The sequence below is a fragment of the Balaenoptera ricei genome, chromosome X (genome assembly GCF_028023285.1).
Source record: "Balaenoptera ricei isolate mBalRic1 chromosome X, mBalRic1.hap2, whole genome shotgun sequence".
NCBI classification, from domain to species: Eukaryota; Metazoa; Chordata; class Mammalia; order Artiodactyla; family Balaenopteridae; genus Balaenoptera; species Balaenoptera ricei.
Genome location: NC_082660.1, coordinates 107,913,011 through 107,925,682, shown reverse-complemented (window position 1 = coordinate 107,925,682; position 12,672 = coordinate 107,913,011). Strand labels below are relative to the sequence as shown.

Here is a 12,672-nt window from a genome sequence, read left to right as displayed (position 1 = left end):
GGCAGGCCATCAAAAGTAAGGGTTCTATTTCTCTGGGACAGCCCTGAGCAACAGGACCTTCGCCCAATCCATACTGCTGATGCTGCTTCTATGAGACCCACCGGAGGCAGTTCTTGCTCTTCCTCCCTTAGCCAGACTAGGCAAGAGGTATTTCCTCAAGAAGTCCCCAGCTTGCTGGAAAAATATCCACCCAGCTCCTTCTTTGCCATTGGCATTTACCCTAGCCTGCCTGGATCTAGAAGATGATCCCTCTGGACTAGAGATCTTGCCTCTTCTTCTCCAATGAGTTGAGGGGACAGGAGGCAGCTTTAAAACTTGCTTCTCTTTTACTCACACTTGGTATGCCTGTTTCGTCTGTACATAAAGACTCCACTCACCTACAGCTATGAAAAACCCCACTCTAACTTTGGAACTGAGAAATCATTCTTTATTCAGACACATGCTTCCTCCACAAAGCATAGCAGCTGGGTGGATTGGAGGCAGCAGTGAGGGTGCAGGATCCAGGAGGGACGGGGAAGAAAGCAATTCTGAAAGGGAGTGAGGAGCAGTCTCAGGGAAGGGAGATGTCATCAGAGGGTTAAGCAGGCAGCAGGAAGGAAGAGGAATTCACTATTGAGGAGAAATGGAGACGGGACTAAGTACCAAGCACTATGCTAGATGCTTCACATATACCAAGTGAGGAGGGACTGGAAATGGAGAGAAATTTATGAATGCTATTAAACTAGTGCAGGCAAGAAGTAATTAGGGACTTAAGAGAGTGGTGGCAGTTTGAATGGGAAAGAGAGGATAGAAGCAGGATTCACTGTGAAGTGAGGCTCGGCCTGACTTAGCAATTGATTGGGTGTAGAGGTCAGGGAGAAGGAAGAAACCAAGAGCTTTGGTTTTCATAATAAGTGACTGGGAAGATAAGAGGAAATGATTGTCAGGAGATGGATGTAGACAAGGTTAATCAATTCAGTTTGGGGCCTATTTAAGCTTTTAAAATTTTTATGCAAATTTCAAAACATAGAGGAAAAGAGAGAGTAGGATATTGAAGTCCCATATACCCACTACCTAGCTCAACAATTATCAACTCACAGCCAATCAATACCCTTACCTATTCCTTCTCTCCCCAACGGGATTATTTTGAAGTAAATCCCGGACATCACATGATATTATCCATAAACACTTCAGTATGTATTTCTGAAAGATATTCCTAACATAGCCACATATAATTATCTCACCTAAAATGGTAATATTAAGCCTTTAATGTCATCAAATACTTAATGTCATCAGTAATTATTCAAACTTCCTCAATCGGCCCCTTGTTTGTTTGATTCATATAGTTGATTGGTTAAAACCAGGATCCACATAAGCAGACCCATTGAATGTAAGATTCTGTCTGAAACAGCCATATGGAGATATCAAGCAGGCAACTGAAATTTTGGGTCCAAAATTCAAGAGGTAGAGGCCAGAAATACAGATGTGGAAATCATCTTCCCAGAGGGAATCGTTGAAGCTATTTGAATAGATGAAGCTATTGAATAGATATTAAAGGGGAAGAATATAACAATAAAAATGGCCCAAGGATAGAACCCTGGGGAACAACTACATTTTGAAGAGAAGAAAGAGACTGAGGATGGGGACGAGGAGGGATTAGTCTGGGAAAGAAACAAGAAGCTGAAAAGTTGAAAAAGAAAACAAGATAGTGTTGTCCCTGGAACCAAGAAATGAAAGTGTTGCACAGAGGGAGGACCACACAATTTTCCTCACTCAGTGTTTTCCCTCAAAAGAGCCTTGTACTAGGACTCAGTCCCTACTCTACTGTGTGACTTTCTAGCTGTGTTACAAGTTGAGCAAGTCACCTCCCTAAGCCCAAGATTCTTCACATTTAAAAACAGATAGGGGGGGCTTCCCTGGTGGCGCAGTGGTTGAGAGTCTGCCTGCCAATGCAGAGCACACGGGTTCAAGCCCCGGTCCGGGAAGATCCCACATGCCGCGGAGCAACTGGGCCCGTGAGCCACAATTGCTGAGCCTGCGCGTCTGGAGCCTGTGCTCCGCAACAAGAGAGGCTGCCATAGTGAGAGGCCCGCGCGCTGTGATGAAGAGTGGCCCCCACTTGCCGCAACTGGAGAAGGCCCTCGCGCAGAAACGAAGACCCAACACAGCCATAAATAAATTAAATAAATAAATAAATAATTAAAAAAAAAAAAAAAAAAACAGATAGGGGCTTCCCTGGTGGCGCAGTGGTTGGGAGTCTGCCTGCCAATGCAGGGGACATGGGTTCCAGTCCTGGTCTGGGAGGATCCCACATGCCGCGGAGCGGCTAGGCCCGTGAGCCACAATTGCTGAGCCTGCGCGTCTGGAGCCTGTGCTCCGCAACAAGAGAGGCCGCGATAGTGAGAGGCCCGTGCACCGCGACGAGGAGCGGCCCCCGCTTGCTGCAGCTGGAGAGAGCCCTCGCACGGAAACGAAGACCCAACACAGCCAAAAATAAATTAATTAATTAATTAATTAAAAAAAAAAACAGATAGGACCAGTCCTTCTGATTAACAGGCTGCTATGAGGATCAAATGAGAATGGAATCATGTGAAGAAGGCCTTTGTTAACTGCAAAGCACTGGACAAATAGGAGAGGCTGTTCGTTCAATACATCCTTATTGTTATTTTTTTTAATTATGTGAAAATATAACTGCTGAGTGGAGGATTTAAAGTTTTTAATATTGGGAAATCCTGAATTTGAAAGGCCATAATTCTTCAAGAGTCTCATTAGATATAATAGCTGGCTCTTAGGAGCATCTACTGTGTGCTGGACACCGTTCTAAATCCTCCACATACCTTAACTCATTTGATCCTCAAAAAAAAATCTTATGAGATAGGTACTATTATTAACCTTGTTTTACAGATGAGGAAGCTCAGGCTGAGAGAAGTGACCTAACTTGCCCTAGGTCACACAACTAGGAAAGTAGCTGAGCCAGAGCTTAAGCCAAGTCTTTCCTATGCCAGAGCCTGACTTCTTAATCACTACGCCAAACTTCCTCTTAAAAATATGCCTTGGAAAATTAGAAGATCACCACATTGCAACCCTAATGAATTATGGATCTAGGCATCAATGGCAGCTATCATCACAAAGACAACCAGACACTTCCCTGGTGGCGCAGTGGTTAAGACTCCACCTGCCAATGCAGGGGACATGGGTTCGAGCCCTGGTCGAGAAGATCCCACATGCCGCGGAGCAACTAAGCCTGTGCGCCACAACTACTGAGCCTGTGCTCTAGAGCCCATGAGCCACAACTACTGAGCCCACGTGCCACAACTACTGAAGCCTGCGCACCTAGAGCCCATGCACCACAACAAAGAGCAGCCCCTGCTCGCCGCAACTAGAAGCCCTTGCGTAGCAATGAAGACCCAATGCAGCCAAAAATAAACAAAACAAAATAAATAAAACATTAAAAAAAAAGACAACCAGACATAATGTTCCTGAAGGAAGCACACGCCACCACCTATGAAGTAGTTTTGCACCCCCTCCCTCCCCCCCAAAAAATTGAACCTGAATCAAACAAAGCTTTTAGATTAGGGTTATGGTTGCCAGATGAATTTCAGGATGCCCAGTTAAAACTGAATTTCAGATAAACAACAAATAATATTTTTAGTGTAAGCATGTCCCATGCAATATTTAGTATGTCCCATAAGCTAAATTTGGGACACAGTTATACTAAAAAAGTATTCATTGTTTATCTGAAATTCAATTTTAACTGGGAACTCTGTATTTCTATTTGCTAAATCTGGCAACCCTACTTTAGATCCAACTACCCATTTATAAGGAACACAAATGGCAGAGAAACACATTAAAGGAACCAGAATGAGGCTATCTGCACCAGACTGTGGGTAAATGTACAAGACAAACAACCAGACTTCTTTAACAAAGAAATGTCAAGGGGGAGAGAGAAAGAGAAAAAGAGAAACATATAGACTAAAGAGACTTAAAAGACACAAAACTCAATCACTATGTGTAGACTATTTAGATTCTGCTTCAGATTATTAAAATACCATGACACTTGTGATATTATTGGTAATTTGAACACTGTCAAGTAATTCCATTAGTATATTAAGGAATTATTCATTTTTTAGTTTTCTAGTGGTATTGTGGGGTTTTTTAAGAAGCCCTTATCTCTTATACATTTTGAAATGTTTATGGATGAAATGACATGTCCCAGAAGTGCTTCACAATAATATGGAAGGGAGGGAAGTGGAAAGAGTATAGATGTAATAAGATTGGCTTTGAATTGAGGATGTTGAAGCTTCCTTAAAAAGTACACGTGATTTCATTATACTTTTCTATTTTGGTATATGTTTGAAGTTCTCCATAATAAAAAAAGGCTTTTGAAAAAAACAATACCTAACACAGAGCCTGACCTACTGTAAACACTTAATACATATTTGTTGGCAGGCAAATGGGTTTGTTAATTTTAAAAAAGGAAAGCTTCCAGATGGTCATCAAATGGAAGAACATTTTAAAATGAGATTGCAAGCATGAATATGCCTGAAAACACAAATGAGATTCATTTAGGGACCAAACTATACTCAAATGGAAACAATAATGAATTTGCTCAGACAAGGGAATTTGTTTATTAAAGATGAACAGTTGTGAAATTCTGGGCAGAAGAGGTACATATATTATAGCTATTAATTTTGGTAAACACAGAAGACATTTTTAACCCTTCAAAAAGATGTTATGCAGAAAACAATCCACCTTAGATTTTCTTCAATATTTATTATTCCACTGAACTGTTGTAGAAAGTCATGTTAATTTCCCAAAGGCCTTTGGACAGATTTCGAAAATGTGAATGTTCAAATGCAAGTGATCGCCAATTACTAAAAATTAATGACTTCTCATGCTGAATAATGCATGCACTTGGCAGGAGGACTTTACCAAAAATGCAGTGTTGTCAGTTTTTAATGCAATCTTGCCTTATCTGCTGGGTACATGAAGGCAACCAAATTCAAAAGCAACCCTCACCCCCCCACACACAAGGAGGAGGTTAGTGTGTTTACTGAAGTGTTTAGTACAGGTGAGGTAAGCTGTTTATTTTATGCTTAATATTACACTATATGGATGCACCATAATTAATTCAACCATTCTCTTATTGATGGATATTTCCCACTATTATCAACAACAATGCATTTGACCTTATACATTTAGCCTTACATTCTGGTGCTTTTATTTCTGGGGGAGAGATGACAAGAAATGGGTTAGCTGGGCCAAAGAATATTTATAAATATTTTTAATTTTAGCAGAAACTAATTGCATGTATTTTTAAAATTAGGGCTACGATGTGGAATGGCGTTTTAAAAATGAATCACCTAACTACAAATCAACCATCTCACTAACCTCACTTCAAATGCAAAGTATGTTTAAGCTCTGCTTTAAGTAGAGAACTGGGTTCTTAGACAATCTCTCATTGACAGCACTTTTGCTGTTGAAAATTCCATGGTTTATTCTGTTTCAGAGCATCTTGTATCAGTACTTCCAGTTTGGTATTCCTTCCTGTACTAGAAGGAAGCAGCATGTTAAACTGACTCCTTGCCACTGTCTCTGAATTCTAACTGCCATTTCTGTCTTTCCTTGGTCCCTTTTCGCAAGGAGAGACTGGCTGTCTGCACTCTTTAAAAGGTATTTTTATTGGTATCTTTTCCTCTTATTCTTTTTGTCCCTCTAATTTTAAAGATCTTTTTATTTGCTGTTCTTCAAATTCAAAAATAACAAATGCTTGTTATAACCACTGAAACAATGCAATAGGAGGATGTATAAACACAAAGCTAATCATCCACACCTCGACCTCCTGATGTGATCAATATTAACAGCCTGCTGAGCAGCCTTCCACAACTCCCCTTGCTCATACAAACAGATCAAACATATGTGCACATATGTAAAATTCTGTTTGTTTTCACCAAAGTATAATCATACTATACACATTATTCTGCAACTTGTTTCACTTAACTATATATATATATATATATATATACATATATACACATATATTTATATATAATATGTGACAATAGACAATATATGTTATTTAAGAAAATATAGTGGAGATACTCTGCAGTCATAAGTTCTTTTCCAGTTCTAGAATTCATTTTTGTATTCCTTTGGAGAACATACCACCATGTGTTTGTAATGAATTGTTTAATGTCTTTCTTCCCTGCTAGACTGAGAGCTCCTTGAAGGCAGAGGGCTAATTTTGTTCACCACTATATCTCCAGAATTTAGGGTAGTGCTGCCAGGACAGTAATTGCCTAAAATCTATTTGTGCATTGTTTCAGTGCTTCTCGAAACCTTCAGTCTACTTAAACTGGGTCATTGCCAATACTCAAATGTACGTGTCTTTAGGAACTCAGGCCTGAGTAAATCACCACTCAAAGTTATTTAGATGGAAACTGGTGACAGTACATTTAAAAAATTTGTAAGACTTTGTGCTTTTTAGCAAAAAACCCTTTCTGCCACAAAAATGAATTTTAAAGGAAAGATCACATGTTTAGCGGAAAGAGAGCTCTACACTTATAATTAGAGCTGAATTCTAGTCCCACCTCTGCCATTAATTAGTGTGGCCTTTATAAAGTTCCTTATCCTTTCTGGTCCTGGTTCCTCATCTGTTGCTCTAACATTCATTAATTCCACAAATATGTACTGTCCCCTGCGTGCGGCACTAGGTTAAATGCTAGTGATACAGGGGTGAGTAATATAACAGCTAACAGTTAACGGATGCTTACTGTATGCTTGGTCTTTTGCTAATGGAGTCAAAGGCACTATCTCATTTAATCTTTCATGATAGCACTACCGTGATACTTTCTGTACTTTACAAAGGAGGGAACTGAGGCATAGCGAGGTGAAGTAACTTTCCCAGCATACCAAAGGACGCGGTGAAGACAGGATTGGAAACCGGACAGTGGGGCTTCAGATGCCGTTCCAATAACCTTAGCGATCGTTGCCCTCATAATTCAACGACTATTGGCCTGCATTTAATCCCAGCCCAGTACTGGGTGGAGCGCCCTCTTGTCAATGGGAGGGTGCAGTGCCTCAGGTGCTTGTCAGAGAAACCATTGAGAGACCTGACACAACCTCAGTCAGGTGGAACACTCTACCTCACTCTCGCAGTTTCCACAACCGGAAAATGAAGCGGTGGGACTTATCAGCGGGTCGTACGCACGCACGCCTCTGTGGGCTTCCCATTGGGTACGGGTGAGCGTGCGGGTCACGCCAGCAGGACGCGCTTCTCTGAACTCGGCACGGGGCGGCGAGAAAGGGCGCGCGGCGTGCGCGCGGGCCCTTCCGACGTCGGCGCGGGTGGGCGGCTCCGCCTGGCCTAGGGCTCCTTTGCCCCGCCCCGCTGCCCGCGCCGTTGTGGCGTCTACTTCCGGGCCCTCACCACCTTTAGTGAAACCAACGAGAAGAAACCGCCTGCATCTAGAGCAGCCCGACCAGGAACGTAACCGAGCGGCGCGCGAACGTGAGAGGAAAGCCGTGCGCGGCTGCGCTTTCCCGCCCTTGAGCCGCTCTAGACGCGGGTGAGTGCTGGGGCATCGGCCCGCACCTGGAGCTGCCCGCGGAGCAGCCCCCGGAGCGGCCCGACCCCGCCCCTCTCCGGGGAAGGCTTGGGCCCTGGCCCACTCCCAGCATGCTCCACGCGGTGTGTCCGGGCAGGTGCAGTGTGAGGAACAGTGAGGGGGGTAGATAGAGCGCCGGCTTCCTAGAGGCGCTCCCTCGGCCCCTCATTGGGATGTTGAGATGACCATGTTCTCTCCCTCACTTTTGTTCTCCTCCCTTTTCCATACTCCACCCCAACCGCCTTCATCTAAAAGGATTCATCTCAAAAACCACTCTGGTCGTTTCTGCCTCGTTTGTGCTCGTGTGCGGTTTTAAGTTTCCCTTGCCTCTGCACCAAATATCCTATCATGTGCATCTCTAGATGCTACTCCTTAGAAAAATTTGTGCAAATGATTCATAAGTAGTATCCCCATCAGGAAGAATTCTGACATACATATATCATTATCGATCTAAGAGACACTAGTGAATTATTATATAATGGCCAGACATATTGAAAATTGTGTAATATGAAATGCCAAAATCCTATATAAAATAATTCATTTTGGAGTGCATCTGACAATTCTAAAACAAGCAGAGCTTGTTTCCTGTGAATTTTCTTTTCCTTATTAGAGCTGTGTTTGTTGACCAAGTTCTGTGAGTGACACAGGAAAGCTGTCCTGCCTCTTTCCCACCCGACTCCCCACCCTCCTTAGGAATTACATCTGTCAAGTTGTTCCACACGTCCTTCTAAGGTAATGGAGGTCAAAGTCCATTTCGTCTAGAAGAAAACCAAGGGATGGTTTCCTTGTAGCAGTACGGTGATGCTGGATGCAAAATATCAATTATGGTTAACAGATCCTACATGTTTTTCCATTTGTAGGAAAACAAGGTTATTCAGTAACTTTTTATTAAATTCTCAATAATATGGGTGGAAGCACTGTTGAGATCTTTATTCTGTAATAGAAAAACCATTAAACTGATGCCAGGATATCTGATTTCTAGTTCAGTTCTATTGCTGACTGTGACTTTGGGTCAGTTACCTAACCTCTGTGGACCCTGTTTCCCTATCTGTAAAATGAGAAAAGTGACAGTAGATAGCTTCTAAGGCCACTTTCAACTTTAAGAGACAAAGGGAAAATCTAAGTAGCTCAGTAGAACATTCCTTGTGGAGATAGAAGGGAGATTGGGAAAATCTCAACAGTTGTATTTAATGTTGGGTTTTCTTTTAATTTCTAACTGAAATAAAAGTGTAGACTTTTCCCTTTTTACTTCCCCAAAGAATAAGAAAATGCCTTTGGAGGAAATAAAAATGTTCATTAATAGTCCCCAGATATGCCTATATTGACTCAGTTCTCATCCAAATAATTTAGCTATTTTCATTATGGGCTTTTATTATTATACATCAGTTAGTTGAGATACTGTATTGGAAACCATTTAGTCTTAGGAACAAACGGGTAAATATTAACATATATGGTATCAATTCCAAGATGTACTCAAAACACCTAAGGACAGCAGCCATCAGTTAAATAAAGCACTAGGTTGAGAACAGAGGCCAGCACAGATACCATTGGTGATTTACCAGTTGTAGGTGGTTTTATCTCTTCAATTTAAGGTTTTGTTGTAAAAGTCCATTTATATCCGCAGAGGTATTTAAATAATATAATGCAAGCTTGTGAAATGAAATTCCTTTAAAGCGAATGATGGACAGACAACCTCTGTAATATCAGTTTCTGGGGTTAGTGCTTTGGTTTAGTACTTGGTTAATTAAATCCCTATAGATGAAGTGCAAAAATAGCTTCCCAGAAAATTCTACGGCGACGAGGTGTTGCTGCCAAGTTCCACTTTGTACCAAACAGTAATCAGGTATCCTTGGAAGCAAAAAATTCTTAAGACTCTCTTGTGCTACTTGCACTGACTCGATTTCAAGCTTGGGAGCCTTTTTTTTTTTAACATTAAGAGCAAAATGTAAGTATAGCAGGAATATCAAATCAAATCACTAGACTAATCCTTTTCTATTAAGTATCCTAAGTATCTTTTTCTTCTTTATAGGAAAAATGCTTTCTGAAAGCAGTTCATTTTTGAAGGGTGTAATGCTTGGAAGCATTTTCTGTGCCTTGATCACTATGCTAGGACACATTAGGATTGGTCATGGAAATAGAATGCACCACCATGAGCATCATCACCTACAAGCTCCTAATAAAGAAGATATCTTGAAAATTTCAGAGGATGAACGCATGGAGCTCAGTAAGAGCTTTCGAGTATACTGTATCATCCTTGTCAAACCCAAAGATGTGAGTCTCTGGGCTGCAGTGAAGGAAACTTGGACCAAACACTGTGACAAAGCAGAGTTCTTCAGTTCTGAAAATGTTAAAGTGTTTGAGTCAATTAACATGGAAACAAATGACATGTGGTTAATGATGAGAAAAGCTTACAAATACGCCTTTGATAAATATAGAGACAAATACAACTGGTTCTTCCTTGCACGCCCCACTACGTTTGCTATTATTGAAAACTTAAAGTACTTTTTGTTAAAAAAGGATCCATCACAACCTTTCTATCTAGGCCACACTATAAAATCTGGAGACCTCGAGTATGTGAGTATGGAAGGAGGAATTGTCTTAAGTGTAGAATCAATGAAAAGACTTAACAGCCTTCTCAGTATTCCTGAAAAGTGTCCTGAACAGGGAGGGATGATTTGGAAGATATCTGAAGATAAGCAGCTAGCAGTCTGCCTGAAATATGCTGGAGTATTTGCAGAAAATGCAGAAGATGCGGAAGGAAAAGACGTATTTAACACCAAGTCTGTTGGGCTTTTTATTAAAGAGGCAATGACTAATCACCCCAACCAGGTAGTAGAAGGATGTTGTTCAGATATGGCTGTTACTTTTAATGGACTGACGCCTAATCAGATGCACGTAATGATGTACGGGGTATACCGCCTTAGGGCATTTGGGCATATTTTCAATGATGCATTGGTATTCCTACCTCCAAATGGTTCTGATAATGACTGAGAAGTGAAACAAGAGCATGTATATGATCACCGTATAGGACATGTGGTGGTGTTATTTGTAGTAACAACTGCATATCCAACACAGCAGTATGTTTCTTTTCTTTTTTTTTTTTCTTTTTCAGTTTGGTGGCACTGGTTTATTCGCACATTGAAGTTTAGTAATACATTTTAAAATAGGGTGGGGTTTTTTCCTTAAAACACATATGAAAATTTCAACTGTGTTGGAAAGAAATGTTTTAAGAATAATAATTTTACAAATAAAGGATATATTTATAAATAATATATTTATGTGATAAATTCTAAATTATGAACATTAAAAATCTGTGTGGCACATGTTTTCGCTGATTGGTTAAAAAATTTAACATGTCTTTTTAGCATTCTAAGATACGCAAATGAAATCTCTAGTTGTGAATTTGTGATTAAAGTAAAACTTTTAGCTATGTGTTTCTGTTCCTTCTAATGTTGGTTTATGTTCTAAGCCTTCGCAAGTGCCAATGGATTTGCTTTCTCAAAATATACAACCAAGCAATAAAGGGAATGTTCCCAACCACTGTTAAAGTGAAAGTTGAAATCTATCCCTGAGAGAAAAAGTGAAAATTACTTATAAAGGTTAATAATTTTCCTGGGAGCTAATTTAGTGGCATCCCTCAGCATACACAATTTCACTGTAACCCTCTGTACTTCTCTATGCAGATATTGAAGTTGGAGTGGTGACTATAAAGAATGTAATGTCATTTAACTGTATTGTTTCCCAGTTAATCAAGCTCTCAGCTGTGGCTTGGATAAAAATATATCAGTTGAGATTTATTTACTCCTGCAGAGCAAACGAGTTCTGTGGAAGTCTTCTTTGAAGGACTCCTTTTGGAAGTCTGGCAGTTTCACTTACTTGAATTGAGTCTGTCCTGGCTTTTGTTTACCTGTTCAAATTTTGAGATTTTTCCCATGTTCATGATTGCACCATATCCAACGGTTTTTGGTGTGGAGGCCTTAACCTCACCATTCACCTTGGATTACTATGCCATTTGCCTGATTTCAGTGGCTACCCAAAAGCTTTATGGATGGTGGATACAACAGCTTCTGTGTTTATAAACGTGTGAAATACTTGGAGCTGACTTGTCCTAAAATCGGGCCTGCACATGCCATATTAAGACAGATCCATAAGCCCCCATAGGGTGTGAAACCGTGACATTTTAGAGGTTAATTTTTCCTGTAACTGGCCTCATGATGTTAATGGTCTCCCACAGCTTTTGCAAGCCAGAAAGAGAATTTCCTCAAGAGGGCCTCGGGCTTCAAATTATTGATCATCAGAGTAGTGTGTAAAACCCTTTGTTTTAATTTATAGATTTTCCTCACTGGAGCTCTTGATTAAGATGAAAGGTTATTAATTTTGAAAAATAATAAAACCCTTTTATCAAGCACCCAAATATGTGGTCTCAGATGTAATTACTACAAACCAAATCATATTCAGTGTGAGTGCAATGATAAACAGTATCTCACTGAGTGTGACACCCAGTTTACAAGTGTCACATTGCCCCCAACACCAGTATCTTAAAACTTTTTCTACTGTATTTATCGCCTTCAATTACATTAGTGTATCGAGGTATAGTTGTAATAAATATATCAGAAAATGCATTCCATTGTTTGATTTCCTAGTCGGTACTAAAGTAACAATTGCTTTTTAAACCAAATTGATGCTCTTGATTGTATTTTTATACATAGTATTCCTTTATAAAATGTTAGTTGTCTTAAATAATATGCTGTCTCCTTGAACTTATTTGTACCTAGTCTTGTAGATAAAATTGGAATCAGTAACACAGAAAACTGTGCTACAGAAGTCATGGTTACAGATTTGATCATCATGCATTCAACAGCCAAAAACTATAACCCTAACTCCACTCTGTTATTGGGAAGAGAGTTGGGAAGAATGGAGGTCTGATGGGAATTGATCATGATTGTGAATATATTTTACATATGGCTGGGTAATACCTACTATATTGGACAACACAGGTCTAACCAGTTCTGGAAGTGTGAGGCCCACTGGCTGAGATGTGAATGAGAGAAAACTTCAAGTTTCTTCTCAAAGTTATATTTATCTT

General features: G+C 40.3%; 1 protein-coding gene across 1 annotated transcript; it reads left to right on the top strand.

The window, feature by feature from the left end:
• The first annotated feature begins 7,276 nt into the window (after positions 1 to 7,276).
• Positions 7,277 to 12,283, top strand: C1GALT1C1 (C1GALT1 specific chaperone 1). Its single transcript, XM_059910214.1, has 2 exons — positions 7,277 to 7,547; positions 9,616 to 12,283. The coding sequence occupies exon 2, from the start codon at positions 9,621 to 9,623 to the stop codon at positions 10,575 to 10,577; it is 957 nt and encodes a 318-aa protein (XP_059766197.1). The 5' UTR covers positions 7,277 to 7,547; positions 9,616 to 9,620; the 3' UTR covers positions 10,578 to 12,283.
• The last annotated feature ends 389 nt before the right edge of the window (positions 12,284 to 12,672 follow it).